The sequence below is a fragment of the Cricetulus griseus genome, chromosome 2 (genome assembly GCF_003668045.3).
Source record: "Cricetulus griseus strain 17A/GY chromosome 2, alternate assembly CriGri-PICRH-1.0, whole genome shotgun sequence".
Classification (NCBI taxonomy): Eukaryota; Metazoa; Chordata; class Mammalia; order Rodentia; family Cricetidae; genus Cricetulus; species Cricetulus griseus.
Genome location: NC_048595.1, coordinates 413,486,439 through 413,508,255, shown reverse-complemented (window position 1 = coordinate 413,508,255; position 21,817 = coordinate 413,486,439). Strand labels below are relative to the sequence as shown.

Genomic DNA, 21,817 nt, shown 5'->3' with positions numbered 1-21,817 from the left:
TTGCAGTAGCCTCCATCCTCAAGCGTGGCCTACCGTTACCGTGGAAACGCTTAGGCAGCTAGGTCGGCTCACCAAATCTACGGTTGCTGCTGAAGTGCGCCCTAGGACAAATGGTTCCGCCCAAGCTAAGCATCCTGCCCGCAGTTGCTGATGCGTCCCAAGCAATCTTGATCCTTGCCGGACGCCGTCGCCAGCTCCCGCTTAGCCCCACCCATTCCGCGGGCCCACCTCCCCAGCCGGCCTCCTGCGGCTCCGCCCCTCCCTGGAGGCCCCGCCCCCATGAATCAGCTGATCTCGCGTCCCGGCGGTGCCGTCGGGCTCGCGCCGGGCGAAGAACGCCGAGCTGCGGGAGCGTCAGGTGAGCCCGCGCGGGTCCGGGCGGTCCCTGGGTTCCAAGGCGGGTCGGCCGAGGTGCGGGAGCGTGCTGCGCTGGCCTCCGGGGAGCCTGGGACGTGGTGGCGCGGCCCGGGTCCCACCCTCCGGGTCCCGGCGCTTCTGCCGCGGTCCGGCAGCGTGGCATTCCTTCGTGTCCCCTCTTCCCGCCTCCACCCACGCTGCTTTCCGCCCATTCCCTCAGGAGGGTGTCTTGAATGCCCACAGTGGGCGCCGAGCTGGCAAGCCCGTGAACCTTGCTGAGTGTCCAAGGTGGGTTTGCCCCAGGGGGCAAATCGCGGTGAAAAGTGGCTTTTGGTGGCTTGAAACAGCGTTTGTGGAAAATAAAAAAAGGACTTTGATATTAGTAATCGGTAGTTTGACCAAATCCAATCAGGTGATCCACCAGAGGAGAGAATAAGCATCGGGAAGACAGGAAAGAACACAGGGGCGATCTTGAGGAAATGGTCCACACACTGATGTTGGTCTTCCAGGCAACAGGGCTATTTTGCAGAGGAGCAACTGTGGGTTTGTAGAAGCAAGCTACTGTAGAGGACTTCTGTGGTAGCCAAAGAGGAAAACACACTGGCTGAATTGGGGTGGCCAAGAACAGCACTTTCTTTTTGGTTTAGGATGGAAACTGCTGTACCCAAATTAAGGTTCGTATTCTATTATTGATCTTACATTTCTAAATGTTCTTTAAATGGCTGTCAAGGATAAACTGTGTGATGTAGGTTTATTCTGAGCAGGTACCGAAATGCAGCAAAGCCATAGGTCATACTTTTTTGTTTTTGTTTGTTTATCATATTCATGTTAGGTAATTGAGATCAGTGAAAAATTTGTGCTTTATTTCATATTTTTGATTCAGTGACTCATTGTGTAGCTCAGTCTGGCCTGGAACTTGGGGAGCTCCTCCTGCCTCAGCATCCTGAGTATTGGGATTATAGGTGGGCGCTGCCATACAAAGAGTGAGTTGTAATATTTTAACCTTAATAACAGAAGCACAGAGGTTAAGAGTCCTAGGCTTTGGGATACCTTTCTTTGAACCTCTGTGCCTCAGTTTCCTTATCTCTACACTAGATTTTCTTGCTATTAGTACCTTTATGTGTATGGTTCATGCTTCATTTATTACTGTACCTGGGTCATGGGAAATAACTGATGTATCCTAACTCTTTTTATAGTTACTAATTTCTTCTAGTATATCATGAATCAGGCTACATTGTGACCTTTTGTTTTCTAAGAAGTAGGAACAATAATATTTTGAAAGAAGCAAAATTGGAGTTTATTCAAAAAGTTTATTCAAAACACAGATTTAACCACAGACATTAAAAGAGTGGGAGACATGTAAGAGGATGGTAGTAGACACCCTAATAAGGGCACAAGCTTCTCTATCTATAGTCACCTGTAGGTAATAGGACCTTAAGGACATGGGCTTCTCTACTGACAGTCTCTGATAGAACCATAACTATTCTTCATTTTAAGAAATAATTTCATATTTGTATATAGAGAAAAAATTATTTCAAGTTGATCCCTAGTAACTTTGGTATTTCGTAAAGGTATTTTAATATGCAAAATATGCTGATATAATCTATACCTAGTCAATATTTATTACTTCCTAATTATGACTAGTATTGGCAGATTAAGAGTTCATAGTTGAATAAAGAAAATTCAAAGCTGTTTCATAATGTTAAAATTTGAAAACATGGCCCAGTGAGATGGCTCACTGGGTAAAAGCACTTGTCACTAAACCTGATGATTTTAGTTCAGTTCCTGAAACCCAGTGATAAAAGGGCTGAACTGACTGCTTTGAGTTGTCCTCTGACCTCTAGGCTAGCTTGGAACTCATTCTGTAGGTCAGGCCTCAAGAAAATATTTTTTGGTTTGTTTGTTTGTTTTTTAAGAGATGGAGTTTATCTGTATAGCCCTGGCTGTCCTGGAATTCACCCTGTAGACCAGGCTGGCCTCAAACTCAACAGAGAATCACCTGCCTCAGTCTCCTGAGTGTTGAAAAATCAGGTACAGGTGTTGAGAAAAAGAGACACCTTAGTGAGTTTTAGGCCAGTCTTTTATTAAGACTTCAAGAGGGTTGTGTGTTTAAGTATCTTGTGTGTGTGTGGGTGGGTGGGTGGGTGGGGGTGGGTGGCTTTTGAAGTTAACATTTTTCAAAGAGTTTAAAATGTTAACTCAGTCATGCCTGTGATCTCAGCATAGAGTCAGGGGGGTCAGGATTCAAGGTCATCATCCTTGATTATATAGTCCTTTGAAGCTAACCTAGGGCTACAAAAGACTGCCTCAACTTCCCTATCCCAAATTCCAAAAAAAAAAAAAAAAAATAGGGCAAGAAATGATTTTTTTTCTGGTTTTTCAAGACAGGGTTTCTATGTGTAGCTTTGGAGCCTATCTTGGCACTCGCTCTGGAAACCAGGCTGGCTGACTCACGGAGATCCGCCTGCCTCTGCCTCCCGAGTGCTGGGATTAAAGGTGTGCGCAAGAAATAATTTTTAATTAAGTAAATGCATTCCCATATTTCCATATGCTTACATTATTTAAAAAACTTTCCTTTGGTAAATGAGATTCTAGAGTGGTTCATGGTACATTGTATAGGTTAGTAGTTTGGTAATATAAAAAGGTCAAAAGAGTTCTTTGTGCAGGCGCAAGGATATCTAGACACATGCTTTAAACATTTTAAAAATTACATTTATTTATGGTGTGCTTGTGTTTGCCAATGCAAGTGGAGCTCAGGACAACCTGCCAGAGTTTCTCTCCTTCCACCATGCTAGGCAAGCACTCTGCCAGATGAGCAGCATTCTCACCTTGAAGTTCCCATTTTCTAGCACTTCTTAATACTTAATTACTGATTGTAATAGGATTATAGATCCTGCTCAGCCAAGGATGGATGGTCTCTGCCTGCATGATCTCGGGGACTCATGAAATCTTTGAGACTGGGGGACCATCTCTCAGTAGGAATTTGGAAGACAAGTCATCACTCGAGACATCAAACCATATAAGCAATAAAGCATTCATAGATTGTTATACCTAATCCACAACTTTAACTCAATAGAGACTTGGTGAGTGTGGGTTGAACAAGAAGGGAGGAGGCAGGCAGTGATAGCTGAGATGGCATTAGGAGGCCTGCTCTGAACTCTGTTGCAGGAACTGGGAGGAGAGCTGTGAACATTTCAGTGACTTCGAGACCATGGCTCCATTTAGAACTTTTTCAGAATTATGTTTATCACAGATTCCAACTGGATTAAAGACAGTTTTTTTTTTTTTCTTGATGGATCTTCCCTCCCCACTCTCCTCCCTTCCTCCATCTTTTGTGACAGTTTTTATAGCTCCATGGCTTTGAAGTCTTGAACCTCCTGCCTCCACCTGTCAAGAGTTGAAATCATAGGTGTACGCACCACACCTGACTTGGATTTTTGTGTGTGTGCATGCATGTGTGTACATGTGGTGTAGAGGCTACAGGTCAAATCTTCTGTCTTCTGCCATCCCTCTACACTTTATTTATGTATGCAGTAGGGTTTCTCAATGAATCTGGAGTTCCCTAGACTGGCTAGCCAGTAAGCTCCAGGGATGGTCCTATCTCCATGGCATGCTGTTTCTCCTACTGCACCTCCCCAGGGTGATAGACACATGCTGCTGACCTGGCTTTTACATGGATGTTGAGGATCTGAACTGGGACTCATGCTTGCACAGCACGAGATTTACCTATTGAACAGTCTCCCCAGCCTTTCTTTTTCTTTTTTTCTTTTTTTTCAGGAGACTTTTATTTTTTTTAATTTCCTTCTTTCCTTCCTTCCTTCCTTCCTTCCTTCCTTCCTTCCTTCCTTCCTTCCTTCCTTCCTTTTTCTACTTCTAACTCTTTCCCATTAATTGCCAACAATTAGTAATAAAACAGTGGCAGCCAGTGTCCTTCGGTAACCAGCAGTGTACATATAAGATAGCGGCAGAGCAGGTGATTGTTCTTTTTAGTGTTGCACTCATTTTCCTGTCTGGACCCTGAGTCCTCTGAATATGTGATAATGGTAGTGTGTTTAATTTATGCCTTTTGTTTAATTTGGTATTGTTTTTGGCTATGTAGTTCAGGCTGACCAGACTCTTGATCCTCTTGCCTCAGTCTTCCGTGTGCTAGGGCTACAAGCATGCAGCACCATGTCTGGCTACAAAAAAATAAATAAATAAATCGGTGAGTTATTGAGAACTTTCTCTAATTATGTTATTCTTTCAAGTTTGAAGAAGATTTTTTTTCAATCTTACAAGCAAAAGATGTATTTTGTGTTTCAGATTTTTGGCAGTTCATTTTGTTGCTAGTGAGTTATACCCAAAGAGAAGACTAGCTTTAGTCTCTTTAAGGCCACAAATTGACCAATTCATCTTTCTCTTTAATTATCAAGTATTTATAAATATTTTTCTTCTGGATCATCCACAGTTCCTGTTCATGTGACCCCTGGTTAAGATGTTGGTTGTGGCTCTGACTGAATGATGGCATCTGGATAATGTCCATTCCAGTATTATTTTTTCTTCCACCACCTAAATATTATTGAGCCAATTTCTCAGCTTAAATCTGGAGCAACTTTCTGAACAAAGTTCAGAATGTATCGAGAATGATGATAGAACTCTAAAATGGTGAGGAAGCAGAACAATCCAACTGTACATCAGTAGGAAGATAGATAAACTGGTTTATTCATGCAGTTGAATGTACTTATTGCCTAGTAAAAAAGGGAACTAATTAGGTATATACTCATTTTAAGGACATTATATTGGGTGAAAGAAGCATATTGTATGTTTTTACATACAATAAGGTATATTTATGTTTAGTTTACTTGTGTGTATACTGCTAATGAGAGTACATAAACTGTAAGAGTGAACATGCGCTGTATTTTAGGGATACTAAGTAACTGCCTTCAGCTCCATGTGTAACTTTCTTCTACTATGAAAAGGAGCTAACTGGGCAGTGTCGTGTACCTGGGAGGCTGAAGCAGAATTGCAAGTTCAAAGCCATCCTGGGCTGTGGAGTGAAACAGATCTGAAGTATGTTGTTCTGTTAAAAACCAGGTGGTGAGGACATAGGTTTGATATTTATTTTTATGTATGGCTAAGATGGTTTGTGAAACTGCATTTTGATTTTTTTTTTTATTTATAATCAGTGCGCTTTCCCCATATACTTTATTTTACTCTGTAGCTTCAGAACAGTGGAGTCTGAAGCAGCTGTTGTCTCCCTGCAGGAAGACAGGAATGTGCCGGGCAGCACCTCTGCACAGAGCTGCTCTGTGGAGAGGAAACAGACCCATGTCCTGGGAAGTGCTTTCTCATTTCAGCAAATGAGGAGTGAGCCCCATTTGAAGGCCGCAGAGGAGTCAGCATGCTATGATTCTTGGGGAAGTCGGACATAAACCCATCTTGAGCTCCTAAAGTGCCGGGAGCAAATTCATCCACAGTTCCCTGAGAGGAATTTGGATATGGATTGACTTAGGAAGCTACCAATATTTTATATGGTCATGAAGTCATGAGCACTTTATTTTGAATTGGTTACATTAGTTAGTAAACGCATTATTCTGAGATATTAGAATTCTGACAGTTAAACAGCAAATTCCCAGACACTGCAATACTGCAACGACATATGCCATGGCAATATTATAAAATATTTCCTGGGAATTTTACTAAATTTGGAAAACTCAAAATTTAAAACTGCAGTAGGTACAGAAAGGAACTAAATGAGCATTACTGGACATTTCTTGTGCCATGGCCACAACCCTTACTTCTTAGAGGATTCTGACAGTCAGAAGTATGCTAAGTTTTGGTAGGTCTGGGTTAAAGCTGTAAGCCATTGAAAGAAGGGTTGGCTGTAGGGAGAGGCTCAGAGGGTAAAGGGACCAAGCCTGACCACATTAGTTCAGTCTCCTTGATCCACGTGGTAGAAGGAGAACTGACTCCCAAAATTTGTCCTCTGGTCCATATGCAACACACTCTCTCTCTCTCTCTCTCTCTCTCTCTCTCTCTCTCTCTCTCTCTCTCTAAATCATACGTGTTTAGAAAGTAGGTAGAAAAAGACTGAGTATTGGGCCAACCACCTGCAACTTCAGATCAAGGGCTGTGTCTTGCATTTAGGTTCTCCTTTAAATATAGTCAGCTTGTTTGTAGTGGTCAGTGTGGTTACAAGGCATAAAAAAAATCTGTGCTTTCTGACCTTCAGGAATTCTTAATAAGTGAAGACTTACTAAGGACATTATCCCATTAATACAAAGTTATAAGTAATAAGTAGCTTTCTAAGTTAGGCTCCTGGATTCACCCAGTGCACTAATGTACTGAGTACCCTTACTCTGAGTAAAGGTATAGAGTGTCTTACGGAGGAGGGGCTAGAATTTGAACTGGCTATGGCAGTTCCAGTTGATTAGTATGTCAGTTCTTGCAGGTAAGCAGTCTTCTGTCCTCTGCCTTGCATCTGGTGAAGGTGTCAGTGGCAAGAAACAGTTGCTGGTGTCTAGGATATTTGTAGTCAAATGTTGCAGTCCACACATGCCTTAATCCACATGTAAACATAGTGACCAAGACTCCAGGGGCAAATAATTATTAAGTATTTTACCTGTGTGACATACCAGACTCTCTTAAATAACTAGTTACCGTATTCACAGTGTGAACTCTGGTTTATTACATTATAACAAATTGCAACCAACTCAGTTTTCAAAAGGAAAACACTAGACAGGTATAGTGGCTCACACATGTAATCTCGGGATTTACAAGGTTAAGGCAGTAGGATTACATAGTTCAAAGCAACCTGGACTATAGTGTCAATTTCTGTCTCCTAACTCCACCTCACCTGTGCAGACAAAAAGAAAACAAATTGTGTATGAAAATCTAGTAATTTTGGGTCACTAATACCTCTAGATAATCTGTAACTCCCTTTCAGAGTTTACGATACACTCTGCTCCTTTGTTTTATTGCTTTCCTGTTTCTGGTTTTGACTTTTTTTGAAACAAGGTCAAGAGTCCTGTGTAGCCCAGGGCGGCTTGTAGCTTGCTATAGTGGAGGCTGCTCTTGACTTTTGGTCTACCTATCTCCGCCTTCTCTGTGTTGGGATTGAAGGGGTGTGTCACCATGGCCAGTTTACCTTTCTATCTTTTTTCTTTCTTTCTTTCTTTTCTTTTTTTGTGTTCTTTGGCACAAGTAAAACAGTTAAGAAGGCAGTAACCTTTCACAGCAGACCCCTTCTTCTTCTTCTTCTTCTTCTTCTTCTTCTTCTTCTTCTTCTTCTTCTTCTTCTTCTTCTTCTCCTCCTCCTCCTCCTCCTCCTCCTCCTCCTCCTCCTCCTCCTCCCTCCTCTTCCTCCTCCTTCTTTCCATTTTTTATTTAAATTAGAAACAAGATTGTTTTACATATGTATCCCAGTTCCCTCTCCCTCCTCTCCTCCCCTGCCCCCCACTAACACCCTACCTATCCCTTTCTCCTCCCCAAGGAGGGTGAGGCCTTCTGTGGGGGGGGGTCTTCAAAGTCTGTCATATCCTTTGGTATAGGGCCTAGGCCCTCTCCTGTGTGTCTAGGCCGAGGGAGTATCCCTCCATGTGGAATGGGCTCCCAAAGACCATTCCTATGCTAGGGATAAATACTGATCTACTACAAGAGGCCCCATTGATTTCCGAGGCCTCCTCACTGACACCCATGTTCAGGGGGTCTGGATCAGTCCCATGCTGGTTTCCCAGCCATCAGTTTGGGGAGCAAGAGCTCCTCCTTGTTCAGGTCAGCTGTTTCTGTGGGTTTCACCAGCCTGGTCTGGACCCCTTTGCTCATCACTCCTCCTTCTCTGCAACTGAATTCCAGTTTAGTTCAGTGATTAGCTGTGGGTGTCTGCTTCTACTTCCACCAGCTGCTGGATAAAGGCTATAGGATGGCATATAAGTCAGTCATCAATCTCATTATCAGGGGAGGGCATTTAAGGTAGCCTCTCCTCTGTTGCTTAGATTGTTAGTTTTACCTTCCTATCTTAATGTGTAGTCATTTTTAAAAAATTAAGTTACATATGTTATTTATATGTGTGTGGGTATTCTCATAACATGGTGAGCATGTGGAGGTCAGAGTACAACTCTTAAGAGCCACTTTTCACCATGTGGGTCCCAGGGATTGAACTCAGGGCATCAGGTTCGGTGGCCAAGTTTACCCATTGAGCCGTTTGCTGGTCCTGTTCAGTTTTAGTCACTATTATCTTTGCTTTTATAACTTTAATTACTGCTACTTTACATATATCTTTGCTTTTTTTTTTTTTTTTTTTTTTTTTTTTTTTTTTTTTTTAGACAAGGTTTCGCTGTGTTCTGCAACTAGCTCTGTAGACTAGGCTGGCCTTGAACTCACAGAGATCTACCTGCCTCTGCCTCCTGAGTGCTGGGATTAAAGGTACCACCACCATCATCACTACCCAGCCATTGTTGTTATTTAAATCAAAATACCCTTTGCAGGGCTTGGAATCAAACCCATGGTCTCAGACTTGTTAGGCAAGCGTTCTACTTTCAAATTATATTACCCGTCCCAAAGACCCATTTTTTTTTTAAGATTTATTTATTGTGTATACTGTGTTCTGTATGCATATATGCCAGAAGAGGGCACCAGATTTCATAATAGGTGGTTGTGAGCCACCATGTAGTTGCTTAGAATTGAACTCAGGACCTCTGGAAGAGCAGCCTGTGCTCTTAACCTCTGAACCATCTTTCCAGCCCCCAAAGACCCATTTTAAACCCATGTGAAAAGAGAAGTAGCATGGTGTGGTAGCACATTCTTGTACTCTCATTACTCTCCAGGCAGAGAGATAAGAATTGCCTCTTCAAATGTGAAGATAGCCTGGTCTACGTAGTCAATTCTAGGCCAGCTAGAACTACATAGTGAGACTGTCTCAAAAAACATTTGGGAGAGAGAAGGGGATGGGAAATAAGATGATGGGAAGAAGAAAGGGCAGAGGGAGAGAGAACATAGTTAGCTTCCTTATGTCTTGAGGATACTGTCTTCTCTAGAGACATCTATCATATTAGAAAGACCCACGATAGTACAGTGGACCCTTGTTTGCAGGGGATCACTTCAGCTCAGGGGTGGAGGCTGGCCAGGGCAACATGTAAGACTTCATCTACCCACATTCCTCACCCCAAGTAAAAACCAACCACATTGGAGAAGCAGAATGAAGCCTTGAAGAAGTTAAAAGTTGGGAGACATACTAAAAATTATAGTGTTTTTTTTTTTTTTTTTTTCAATACAGGTCCCAAGTCCCTTACTTCAGAACTGTTAGAGATATGCTTTGGAGCTGAGATTTTTCTCCCCTGAACAGGTGTATAAACTGTGTTATGTGGCACCTCCCCTGGGTCTGTGCCAGCCTCTGATCATATTGATATTTCTGCAGCAAGAGGGCAGGTCAATATTTGCCCTAGAAGGACAAAATAGCACATCCCTCATTGGTTCAGGTTGGATTTTACAGCTGACTAAATGGAAGGTCAAATTGGTCAAATTCAGACTTTGAATTTCTGGTTCTGATATTATGGAAATACAGGTGGTTCATAGCTCTTCTTTTTAAGACAGGATCTGCATTATTATTCAAGAAGGCCTCAGATTCAAGGCAGTCCTCCTGCCTTAGCCTTCCAAGTTGTGGGATTATAGACATGTACCACCATGTGTGGCTTGTAGCTCTTTTTAGCTACCATTAGGACACTAGACCATATTCCCTTTAGGGTATTCCCAGATCCTGATGTCAAAATAGCATCTTTAACTATACGCATCTCATTTTCCCCTCACAGGAAGGTTCGTATCCAGTGGGTTCTAAAAGTGGCTTCCCTTTGGTGAGAACCAAGGTTTGCTCTTAGTTGTAATGTGTCACCTGAGGGTTGAGTCCTCTTACTGTGCAGGAGAGACGAGCTTGCAGAGTGGTATGCTCTAAAGTGAGTCTAGCTTTGGCTCTTGGCTCCTAGAACCACTAGAGCCTAGGTTGTCTGTTTGATGGAGATTCTGTTGATCTATGGAAAGAAAGGCTTTGATGGTAAGTGGACTCCACATTTCTGACTTCAAGTAAGATCTGTTTATACAGCACCTTTATCAGAGTTAGTTAATACAGAGCAAGTCAGTGGAAGAAAGCCACTGTTAACAGAGGAAAAGCAGCAGGGATCAGGACAAGGACCTTAATCTTTTTTAGCCAGGGAGAACTGTCTCTGAGGAGCCCCACAGCTGGGCCATTTTCACCAACTTAAATTCTATGTGAATGGAGAAGCAATTAGAGAAACTCTTTTTTTTTCTTTCTTTTTTTTTCTTTCTCCTTTTTACTGTGTTAATTGGTAATTGAGGAGAGGTGTTAATGCCAACACCCCCCTAAGCATGTGAGTTTTGGCCTGCAGTGTTCTCCCATAGTGTCTCTTCTTTTCATTGTTCTATTTAATGTCTTCCGGAAAAGTTAAACATCTTAAAGCCAATATAACAAAGCCAGGTGTAGGGGTGCACACCTATAATTAGTACTTGGTGGGGTAGAGGGGGAGATCACCAGTGTGAGCTAGCTTGGGCTACATAGAATGGCCATATTAAAAAAAGAAAGAACAGGAACTATTTCTACAACAATATTAATAAAGTAAAATGGGTCCCCCTCTGCCTTTTTGAGGCGGGGAGACAGGGTCACCTGTAACCCAGGCTGTCCTCACACTTTGTTTGTAGCTGAGGGTGGCCTTGAATTTCCTGTGCAGAGCCATCTCACCAGCCTTTTTTTTTTTTTTTCACCCCTTCTTTTTTGAGACAGTTTCTTACACTCTAGCCCAGGCTAGACTGGGACCCACTATTGTAGCTCAGGGTGTCATTGAACCCATGGCAGTTCTACTGCCTCAGTTTCCTGATAGCTAGGATCACAAGCCAGCACACCCAGTTTATGGCAGTTTTGGTTGTCAGTCAATAGGACAAAATTAAGTCTTGATGTGGTAAATTTATTTCAGGAAATGGCTCCTAGAAGGGTCCTCTGGCTCCTGCTAGGTATTGTAATCAGAAGTATACTCCTTGATCTCTGCAAATGAGCACAGAGTATGTCTGGCTTCAGCGTTTCCCTGCATGGCATGAAATGGACATCTTACTAAAGCTAGTTGCTGTCTCAAACAGAGTCAGTAGCAGCTAACAATGCTGTTTATCAAACAGCATCACGTTTATTCAGATTTACCTTCTGTTTACATAGTACCTATCATCCAACTTTGAAGGACCCAAAACTATTCTAAATTAAGCTCTTACAAAGTAGAAAGTAATTTCCTCCGGATACACAGATGGGAAGCAGTGAGAACTCCAGGCAGTCTGTAATAAACAGATGGACCTTAGATTACCCTGCCAGTGTGGGTTGTTTGCAGAGCAGTGACCATGCCACACCCTCTGCGGAAAATTATAAATCTGGTCCCAGTATTAGAAGGTCCCCAGAGATAGGGCTTCATTGCTTGTATTTTTTTGTTGTTATTTTGTTTTTGAATTTGGGTGCCTTTAAAAACATGAATTTTTAAATTGAAATTCATTCAACCTTTCCTTTGTTTTTTTCTTCCTTTTTTAAACACTGATTTTTAAATTAATGGGCCATTATTTTTGTACAGTAATCTTTATTTAGCTTTTTCCAGTGGATGTCACAATAAGACAAGGGCTTATTGTGTACCCAGTTAACCTTGAACTTTTTCTTTATTACTAATTATTATGTATTAATTTATTGAGGTAGTGTTTTGTAGCCCAGGCTGGCCTTGAACTCAAGATAATGGAGCTACACCCTCTAAGTGCAGATGTGAGCCACCATGCCCAGCTTGGCTTTGAACTTTCAGTCTCCTGCTTCCGCTTCCTGAGAGCTGGAATTGTGGTCAATTGCTTCTATGCCTGGGTTCTGGGTGGGGACTGTATTTTATTTGGTTACTTGGTGGAAATACTAGGGAGCTAATCCAGAGCCAGTGTGTACTAAGTGCTCTTACCACTCAGCTACATCCCCAGAAGGGTTAGTTTTATTAAACTAAGTGGGAACTTCAAGACGCCAAACCATTTAAATGTGGAATTACTCCAAGATACTTAAGATCTTTCTTTTTTATTTCTGATCTTTCCCTTACCAGCTTGTCCTTATGAAGTCTCTCCAAAACATAGAACTCCAGGTTTTGTAGGAATAAGAGCCATGTCACATCTAGTTAAACGGCATCGTTGACATTCCAGCACCATGGGCAGCTGTCTTGGAAAGGAGTTGCACTGAGCTCTAGTGAGGCCCAGCTTGTGGCACAGGTGGCAGCAGATGGCACCTCCACCAGTCAACATGCTGGGGCATAAGTAACCTTACCTTTACAGAGATTCTGAGCTGGTGATTGGTTAGGGTGAAGGGCTTCTGCCATACTAATACTCTTAGCTTGTCTAGATAAATGGCAAGTGGTGGGCCTAGAATCAGCTCATTTAAAATCCAGATTTCTTCTAGCCCTTTTGTATTTGAAGCATGTTAGTTTTGAAATGAGATTGATTTGTGGAAATTACCACATAAGTTCCAATGAATAGAAAATGCATTTTAATTAAATGCATAAATTAATTTAATAATTAACATTTTTTGTTCATTACTGAAAATTAAAATGACTTGGATGTGATGTATTACCCAGTTGGAATTTAAATTTTTATGTGTCCCAGAAGTATTTAAAAAGTAACCTTAATATGTATATTAGTTACTTTTCTACTGCTGTGATAAAACACCATAACTACGGCAACTTATAAAAGTATTTAACTGGGCTTAAGGCTAAAGGGGTTAGAATTCATGATGGCAGCTGGGCATTGATGGCACACGCCTTTAATCCCAGCACTCGGAAGGCAAGGTAGGTGGATCTATGTGAGTTCGAGACCAGCCTGGTCTACAGCGAGAGCTCCAGGACAGCCTTCAAAACAATACAGAGAAACCTTGTCTCGGGAAAAAAAAAAAAAAAAAGAAAGAAAGAAAAAGAAAAGAAAGAAAGAATTCATGATGGCAGAGCAAAGGGAAAGAAAGAGACAGCAACAGCCAAGAGGTCTGGAGCTGTAGACAGAGGCGGCGGCGGAGTGCCCTGGGAATGGCACTGGGCTTTTGAAGCCTGCCCCAGTGACACACTTCTAACAAGGCAATACCTCCTAATCTATCCCAAACAGTTCCACCAACTGGGGACCAAGCATTCAAATAGATAGGGGACATATCATTCAAACTACCACAGTCTATATGTGCTTTTTATACTGAATGCATTGATTTGCAGATTGAATGACCTCCTCTATAATGATTTTTAAAAACCTGAAAAATCCATTGCCTGGAAGAGTTGAGCTTCTTGCAGACTTCCTTTTCTTCTCGATGTTTCATTTGATGGTCAGCAGGTATTTTACAATCTTAGTGGGCAGGCTCAGTCTTGATGTCTGACTCTGGGTAGGCAGGCTCTGAAATAGTTTGAATAGTTCCTCTGAATATGTATTACTCAGTGAGTGTACACTTGTTAGAGGCCTGCCCGCCCTCCCCTCCCCACTCTCCTTTTGAAGGGATACAATGGCAGAGCATTCATGTATTCTCCCACTACTCTTTGTGCTTCCTACTTAGTGCTTTAGTGTTTACTAAATAGTGTTTTCTGTTTAGGTCTTAATAGAACTTCTGTGAAGGGAATGATTTGGTGATGGAGTGTTCCTTCTGACCGATGGACTCAAAGACGAAAAGGTAAAATCGTTTTCTCCTCCCCTGCAGACAACTCCGTGTGGTTATAAGTAATGTTTAGTTTCTTTTCTTTTCGGTGGTACTACATGCGAGTGCATGGTTGCATTTGTAATTGGTAGGTAAAGGCGATTAGAGAAAAGCTTTGTTAGTTTCTTATGCTTGTAAAGGAACTTCTTATCTTAGAACTCTTGTAGACACCCTTTCTTATAATCAGTTTTGTTTCAATCACTCCTTAGAAAACTATTCACAGAAGATATTTAAAAAGAAGGTTAAATTGTGGCTTTCATTCCATAGATTATTAAGCCCAGTTATAATTTAAGGGAATATTGTTTAGCAAAAGTAAAGACATTTAAAAAAACTCTGCTTTCACTAAAATAGAAGAATCTGTGTTTTCTAGAAACAAGCAAACAAAAACACTATGTGTAGCTGGGTATGGTGGCTCACATTATTAATCCCAGCACTCGGGAGGCAGAGGCAGGTGGATCACTGTGAGTTCGAGGCCAGCCTGGTCTACGTAATGAGTTCTAGTCCAGCCAGGGCTATTACACAGTGATACCCTGTTGGGTGGTGGGAGAGGAGTGGATCTTTCTTAATAGTATAAGTAAAGCATGAAAGACTGTTGTCAGTTACAAATTTGATTCTTAAAGAAGTCTAAATAGTGGAAAATAATAAAGGTTCCCCAAAAAGCTTGAAATAGGCAGATATGGTGGTGTACACTTACCATCCCGGCACATGAGAGGTTAAGGCTTGAGGAGTGTGGATTTGAAGGGAGATCCTGCCTCAAAAAACAAGCCCTTATAAACACCCTCTCCTGAGATGGAATTGCCGTATAATCCAGCCATCTCACTGTGGCTCATATATCTACATGACAGGTGAGAATTCTACCACTGAACCACCAGTGCCAGTTAGGACATATATCAAAAGGGAAGGAAATCCCTATCTTGAAAAGAAATACGTACTCCTCTGACAGTAGGCAAAATATGTGTCAACTTAGGTATCCATTGATGGGTTAAAAAAAATGGTGTATACTGTCAGTGGCCTATATTCAGTCATAAAAAAGAATGAAATCTTGTCATCTGCAGCAACATGCATGGGCATTTTGTTGAGTGAAGTCATGCATAAAAAGACACATACCACATCTCTTACATGTGGAAGGTAAAAAGTTCATCTCTTGAAACTAGAGGGCAGAATAGTGATTGTCAGAACATGGGAAGGATGGACGTGGTTAATGTATATAGGGTGCCTTTGTGTAGGAAGAATACCTTAGAATGTTCTGTCTGACTTTAGGGTGAATGGTAGATAGTAATGATTTTTCTCTTTTCTTTCTTTCTTTCTTTCTTTCTTTCTTTCTTTCTTTCTTTCTTTCTCTTTCTTTCTTCCTTCTTTCTTCCCTTTTTGCTTTTGAGACAGAGTCTCACTCTGTAGCTCAGACTGTCAACTCAGAATGCTTGTACCCTAGTGTTGGGATTGCAGTCAAGGGCCACCACAGCCAGTTCTATGTATTTCCAAATAGCTGGTAGATTTTGAGTGCCCCAAATACAAAGTGATAATTTATGTTCAAAGTAAGGAATATGACAGTTATCTGACCATTGCACATACATACAAATATAATTAGCATATTGTTGTACTCTCTATATATGTTCAAGTATATGCCAGATACAAATAATAATATTTAAAAAGTTTAAATTGGAATGGACTGAGGATAGATCTCAGTTATACAGTGCCGGCCTGTTATGTGCAAGGCCCCGTGTTCAGTCCCTAGCACCACCAGCAAATGTAAATAGCAGTTAGATTGAAAGTCAACATAAAAGATTTTATTTCCTCATATCTTTCATCAAATTAGAAACTTGGTACTGCCAATCATACACCATAAAAAATATCTCAGCCCTATTTATTGCTTAGAGGCCAGTAAATTGTGGGTTTAGATTATCTCCTAGCCTTCTATATAAAGAGTTGTTTATCTTGGCCCGGTGTCATACATAACCAAAGTGTAAAGCAAATGCTAATTGAACTGTCTGGCCCAGCTACCCCTATCTCTGTGCTGGTTGGAGGGGCAATCTCGGGTTCACAGCCCTTCCTCCCCCAGTGCATACACAGATAGACAGAAGGAAAGTCGGCTCTGGAGAACTGTTGAGAGCAGAAGACAACGGTTTTGTGTTGTGGGAATAATCATTGTTTTTCTTTTTTTCTTTTTAAATGTTTGTAGTTCAACAGAGGCAGAAGGATCCAAAGAAAGAGGCCTGGTCCACGTCTGGCAGGCAGGATCCTTTTCTCTGACACCAGAGAGGCTGCCAGGCTGGGGAGGAAAGACAGTTCTTCAGGCAGCCCTGGGTGTGAGGCATGGTGTTCTTCTGACTGAAGGTATTTCAAGGTGGCTTGGTGATGCTGAGAGGGCTGCTGTGCCAGGCTTAGGTCAGGAAAGGGCTGTTACGATAAATCTTTCTGCCATAAGCTGCCGAGCGACAGGGCTGGCTGTGGCCGCAGGTTTCCCTCTTTCTCTGGGAACCTTGGGTCATGGGGTCATCCCGCTCACTGACACCATTCTGTTAGATAAATCTTTCCGCCATAAGCCGCCGAGCCCCACTGCCACATGTGCGCTCTACGACAGCCACCTGCCTGAGTTAGGGCCCCAATTAATGCACAGAGAGACTTGTATTAGGTACAATGCTGCTTGGCCAATGACTAGGATTCTCATCTGTTAGCTCAGTCTCAATTATCATAAATCTATATATTTTATAAGACTTATCTTATCGGATGCCTTATTGGCATCCCTCCTTGCCGGTGGATCACTTTGTACCGCTGGAGAAAGAGCCGAGGGGAAAGGGGGCACGTCCTGTTTCTCCTTGCTTAAATATGAGTCTCCTTGCTATGTCACTTCCTGCCTGGATCACAACTTCTCTACTACATTTCCCAGAATCCTCTTTGACTCCTAGTCCTGTCTACCTTGCTGTCTCATTGGCCAAACAAGTACTTTATTCAATAATCAATAAGATGAACATACACAGTACATTCCCCATCAAAGGGCTCCTGGTTACTGCAAGCCCTTTCTAAGCTTCGCTGCAGCTTTACCCTCTTGTTCTCAATTTATATCTTGACTGCCTTTACAAAAAAAAATCACATTTATTTTAAATTTAAGACATTTTATTAACTTGAATAAAAGGGAAAATTATAGTCTTAAATTTTTTATAGCAATTAACACATAACTAACCTCAGAGACTGTTTTGGCATATCAGAACAGTAATGCCAATAAGAGCTGGGGCTAACCCAAGAATTCCCGTGTAACTTCATTACCTCATGCTATTGCTCATGGTGTTATTAACAGATAAGCAAGGATGTGAGTGCAGAATCCCAACTGAACTCTGTGTTTTCAGAGCCTTCCTGCCCCTGCTGCATGGCCAGGGGCCATGGGGTCTTAGTACAGTGTTCTGAGAAGCACAGTGTGATGACCTGCACAGCTAAAGTAGAGGCACTAAGTCTTGATGCCTCTTTACCAACCTAGTCACACGAAGTTTGATTTGGGTCAAGATTCCCATTGATTCCTAGTTTTAAATTTCTGCTTAGTAGACATTTAAGTATTAATAATGCTTTACATTTTCACTGTGGGAACTAAGAGAAGAAAAACTCTAGGACACAGCTTAAACCTGGATTTAGAAGTGTTATGAAATAACCATGATCATATAAGTGATCTTTCTAGTGTATTATTACATTGCTTTTATTATGATACCTATTAAGATTTTAGGAAATACTTATTTGAAAAATGTGAGCTGTAAGTTTAATATCTATACTAAGGATCTCAAAATGTATAATTCTCCAGAGTATATGGAAGAATTCTGGTGGTCTTTTCCTTTGGCAGAACTGAGGGTTGAACCTGGGGCCTCATGTATGCTAAGTGAAAACTCCAGCACTGAGCTATAGACCTAGCCTTTGTTATAGATATGACACTTGAAATATGTTAACTAGGATACCTGAAAACCTTTATTGAGATATTTGGAAACCTTTCACTAACATGGTACCTTTAAAATCTCGAGTTAGGTCAGTGAGGTGGCTCAGTAGGTAAAGGCACTTGGCACACAAGCCTGATGACCTCAGTTTGGTCTCCCTAATCTGCATGAAGATGGAAGAAAAGAACCAACTCCTTGGATTGTGGAAGGGCCTCCCCCACAGCTCTCATACTCACTAATAATAATGTTTTCAATAGAAAAATAGCCTAGAGTTGTAGCCAGATGTGGTAGCTCATTTAGAAGGCCAAAACAGGAGGATTCCCACAAGTTTGAGGCTACCCTGGGCTGCATGGTTAGTTTCAAGCCAGCCTTAGTTGCAGAGGGAGACCCTGTCTCACAAAAGCTGGGATTGTTGAGGGAAAGCTTCTCAATTGTTCTCAGATGTCCAAGTTACATAAGACTGCAGACTCATCTCAGCTGGGGAACCTATGGAGCTCAGTGGTAGAGTGTACATACTTAGCGTGAAAGGCCCTGGATTGAATCCCTAACAATAAAAAAAAAAACTTTCATCTCATGGCACATGCCATGCTCCAGAGTTGTGTTTTCCAGGTGAGGCGATGTCACACAGTTGCTATTTTATGTGTTTGCTGGCTGCTTTTTAGTGGCTTAGGATGCTGGCTGTTAGTGGTGGGCCTGTGTACCTTACCTTGTAAATTCTCACCACTCTCCAAAGTACCAAAAGATGGATAGGTTAAAAATGCTCTTATTTTCTCAAATCATTGTGCTATGCTTCTGAAGGTTTTTGCTGATGAAATGTCTGGTTAGCTCACTAACCTGCCCTCTTTCTCTTTTGAACCTTAGATGGCGAGGTCTACAGCTTTGGGACTCTTCCCTGGAAAAGCGAATCAGCAGAAATTTGTCCAAGCAGACCCCTTCTAGAAAGTGCCCTGGTTGGGCATCATGTTGTTATGGTGGCAGCCGGGAGCTTCCACAGTGGAGCGGTGACAGAAAGTGGGGTGGTATACATGTGGGGGGAAAACGCTGCTGGCCAGTGTGCAGTAGCTAACCAGCAGTATGTGCCGGAGCCGAGTCCTGTCAGCATTTCTGACTCAGAGACCAGCCCTTTGTTAGCAGTTAGGATTCTGCAGTTGGCATGTGGTGAGGAACACACACTGGCATTGTCAATCAGCAGAGAGATCTGGGCATGGGGCACCGGTTGTCAGCTGGGTCTCATCACCACCACCTTCCCAGTGACAAAGCCGCAAAAAGTGGAGCACCTTGCAGGGCGTGTGGTGCTCCAGGTTGCCTGTGGTGCATTCCACAGCCTGGCACTTGTGCAGTGCCTCCCTCCCCAGGATCTGAAGCCAGTCCCGGAGAGATGCAACCAGTGCAGCCAGCTGCTCATCACTATGACAGACAAAGAGGACCATGTGATAATATCAGACAGCCATTGCTGCCCTTTAGGTGTGACACTGTCTGAGTCCCAAGCTGCCACCAGCCCTCACACGGAGACACTGGACGGGCAGGCAGAGGTATTTGAGAACACTTCGGTAGAAGCTGAACTGAATGTGGGAAATGTTGAGACAACAAGTGGCAATGTCACTTCCTCTCAGCAGAACATCATGGGAACAGCCGAAGTATCTTCAGCCAGAACAGCTCCCACATACCCCGACACCCAGGCAGTAACTGCGTACCTGCAGAAACTGTCAGAGCATCCAGTGAGGGAGAACCGTGAGCATGGAGAAAAGCCACCCCAGGACCAGGTAGCTGCTACATTTCATAACAAAGGTGTTTTGGAGTTAAGTATCTGTGTTTCTTTAGGGACAGAAGTCCTGAATCTTGGCAAAAGTATCATGTCCCGTCTACCCCGCCTCCCCATCCCTGTTCCCCCATCCCCCCATCCCTGTACCACCCCTCCCACCCCATCAGGCTTCTGTAATTCTGTCTTGTTAGGTCTAGAGAGGGAGGAGCCTGTGTTAAATTGCTCTTTATTTGACCCTTCTTATTGTTGAAGATGACATGCTAGGCTTGCTTTAGAAGTGGCCAAGTGCTGTGTGTTTGTTTCCTTGCTTGTGTTTTGCCATCCTGGCTGAGGCACCACATTTTGGTAGTCCCCAGAAGAGTTTAACTCCATGTAACCATGGGCTCACAGAGCTGAATCTGGATTGCATTGGTGGTCTCTTCAGAGTTCTGTAAAACTCTTTTCTTCTGGCTACAGATGTTACCAGGTTACAGAATGTTTAGCTGAAGGCAAATGTGTAACAATTTACAGTTTCTAGACATGTTGGAGCATGCAGGTAATCCCAACATTTAGGAGGCCAAGGCAGGATGATTGTTGAGTTTCCAGACTAGCCTATGCTATGTAATATCAAGCTATCCAGGACTCCAATTAACACTGTCTCATAAAACAAAACAAAAAGAAAACTTCAAGGCTTAATATTATGTTTCAGATATGATGTTTTTAGTTTTTTGTTTTCAGCTATGATTGGGCCTCAGTAGGCCTTATTTGAGGTGGGGAAATACTTTTGTCTTGTTTAAAATATTCTCATTTGAAGACATATGAAATGGGTGACACTGCTGTTGGAAGCACATTGTTCCAAAAGGACAGTGTTTCTGGCTTTCCCTTGGGATTACCTTTTGATTTGCCTTACGCCAAAAGGGAGCTGGTGGGCAGGGCAAAACCACTTAATCACGAGGGAACTATTGTCTGTTATCTTTTTAACTCAGGGTCTTTGAAACCACAAGAGCTTTCAGTTCTTTATTCTCGAGTCTACTCTGTCAGAGTGAGAAAGTGGGGTATTTTTAGAAATCTTCTGCTTCACACATATTCTCTGAACTTGTTGGTATTTGACTTTTTTTCCAATTAAGAGTAAGCTGTTTATAAAAAGGTATTACAAAAATCCAAACAAAGCAGCATTAATCTTTCAAAAATGTCTGTAGAAAATCCTTAGGTTGTACATGTTTAAGAAACATTTGACTTTGCTAGATCTCAAGTTTGAGGCCACTGCAGGCTGTAGAGATCTTATCTCAAAAACTAGCATAGAAGACAAAAGAGCTTGTCCTTTTAGAAGTCATTCCTCTATTAAATATAAAGCTAAAGGCTTGTTGTATACTGCTCATTAGGCTATCAAATTGCCACTATTAAAATTCTGCATTCTAAAAAAAAACAACAGAAATTGTATTTTTCCTTTTAACTTATTTTGATATGAAGTTTTTATCATGTATGTTGGTTTTGACAGTGTGTGTTCCTACTAAATATGACTTAATCTTTGTTAGTAATATTTCAGCTTTACATCCAACAGTGACAAATTTATATGCTGTACTTTGTAATTAGTTGACTATGAATTCTAAAATTATGTCTTCAATCAAAATTCCTAGTAATTAGTTTGTCATTACTTTATTCATTTAACTACAATAAATAGTTAGAATGAAGCTCAGTGGTAAAGCACTTGCTTCACATGCTTGAGCTGTTCAGCACCTTGAAATAAAGGATTTAAAAGTACTCACCCACACCTCCATCCATCCATCTATACATGTGTGTGTTATAGATTGGGAATAGTAGCTTAAGATTTATGGGCAATGTTTCTTGCCTTTCCTTTCCTTAATGGTAAGAGCTTCCCAAAGTAGTCCCTCTCAAATACTGTCAATGCAGCTGTTAGTAGCCATCATAAACAAAGGGTGAATATCATAATAGTATACTGAACAACTTGACATGAGAACTAAATCATGAAAGTACTTGTCTTTAATTTTATGTATTTTCAAACCGCTGCTGGCCTTTTAAATTAGATTACTCCTTTGCATAGAAGTAATTTCTGAATTTAATCTGTAATTTGACAAATTATAT

At 41.9% G+C, this 21,817-nt stretch overlaps 1 protein-coding gene across 6 annotated transcripts in view; it reads left to right on the top strand.

The window, feature by feature from the left end:
- The first annotated feature begins 209 nt into the window (after positions 1-209).
- Als2 (alsin Rho guanine nucleotide exchange factor ALS2) overlaps positions 210-21,817 on the top strand; it is a 72,060-nt gene continuing 50,452 nt past the window's right edge. For 2 of the 6 annotated variants that reach the window (XR_003481497.2, XM_027396984.2), the window contains exons 1-4: positions 210-358; positions 13,958-14,035; positions 16,239-16,393; positions 18,835-19,736. Coding sequence is in view for 5 of the 6 variants with exons in the window: in XM_027396984.2 (XP_027252785.1) it covers positions 14,016-14,035; positions 16,239-16,393; positions 18,835-19,736 (1,077 nt within the window). In the remaining variant the exon portion in view is untranslated. Of the gene's footprint in view, positions 359-862; positions 1,032-13,957; positions 14,036-16,238; positions 16,394-18,834; positions 19,737-21,817 lie in introns of those variants that run through there. The other 4 variants (XM_027396982.2, XM_027396980.2, XM_027396983.2 and 1 more) reach the window with 3 other exon arrangements.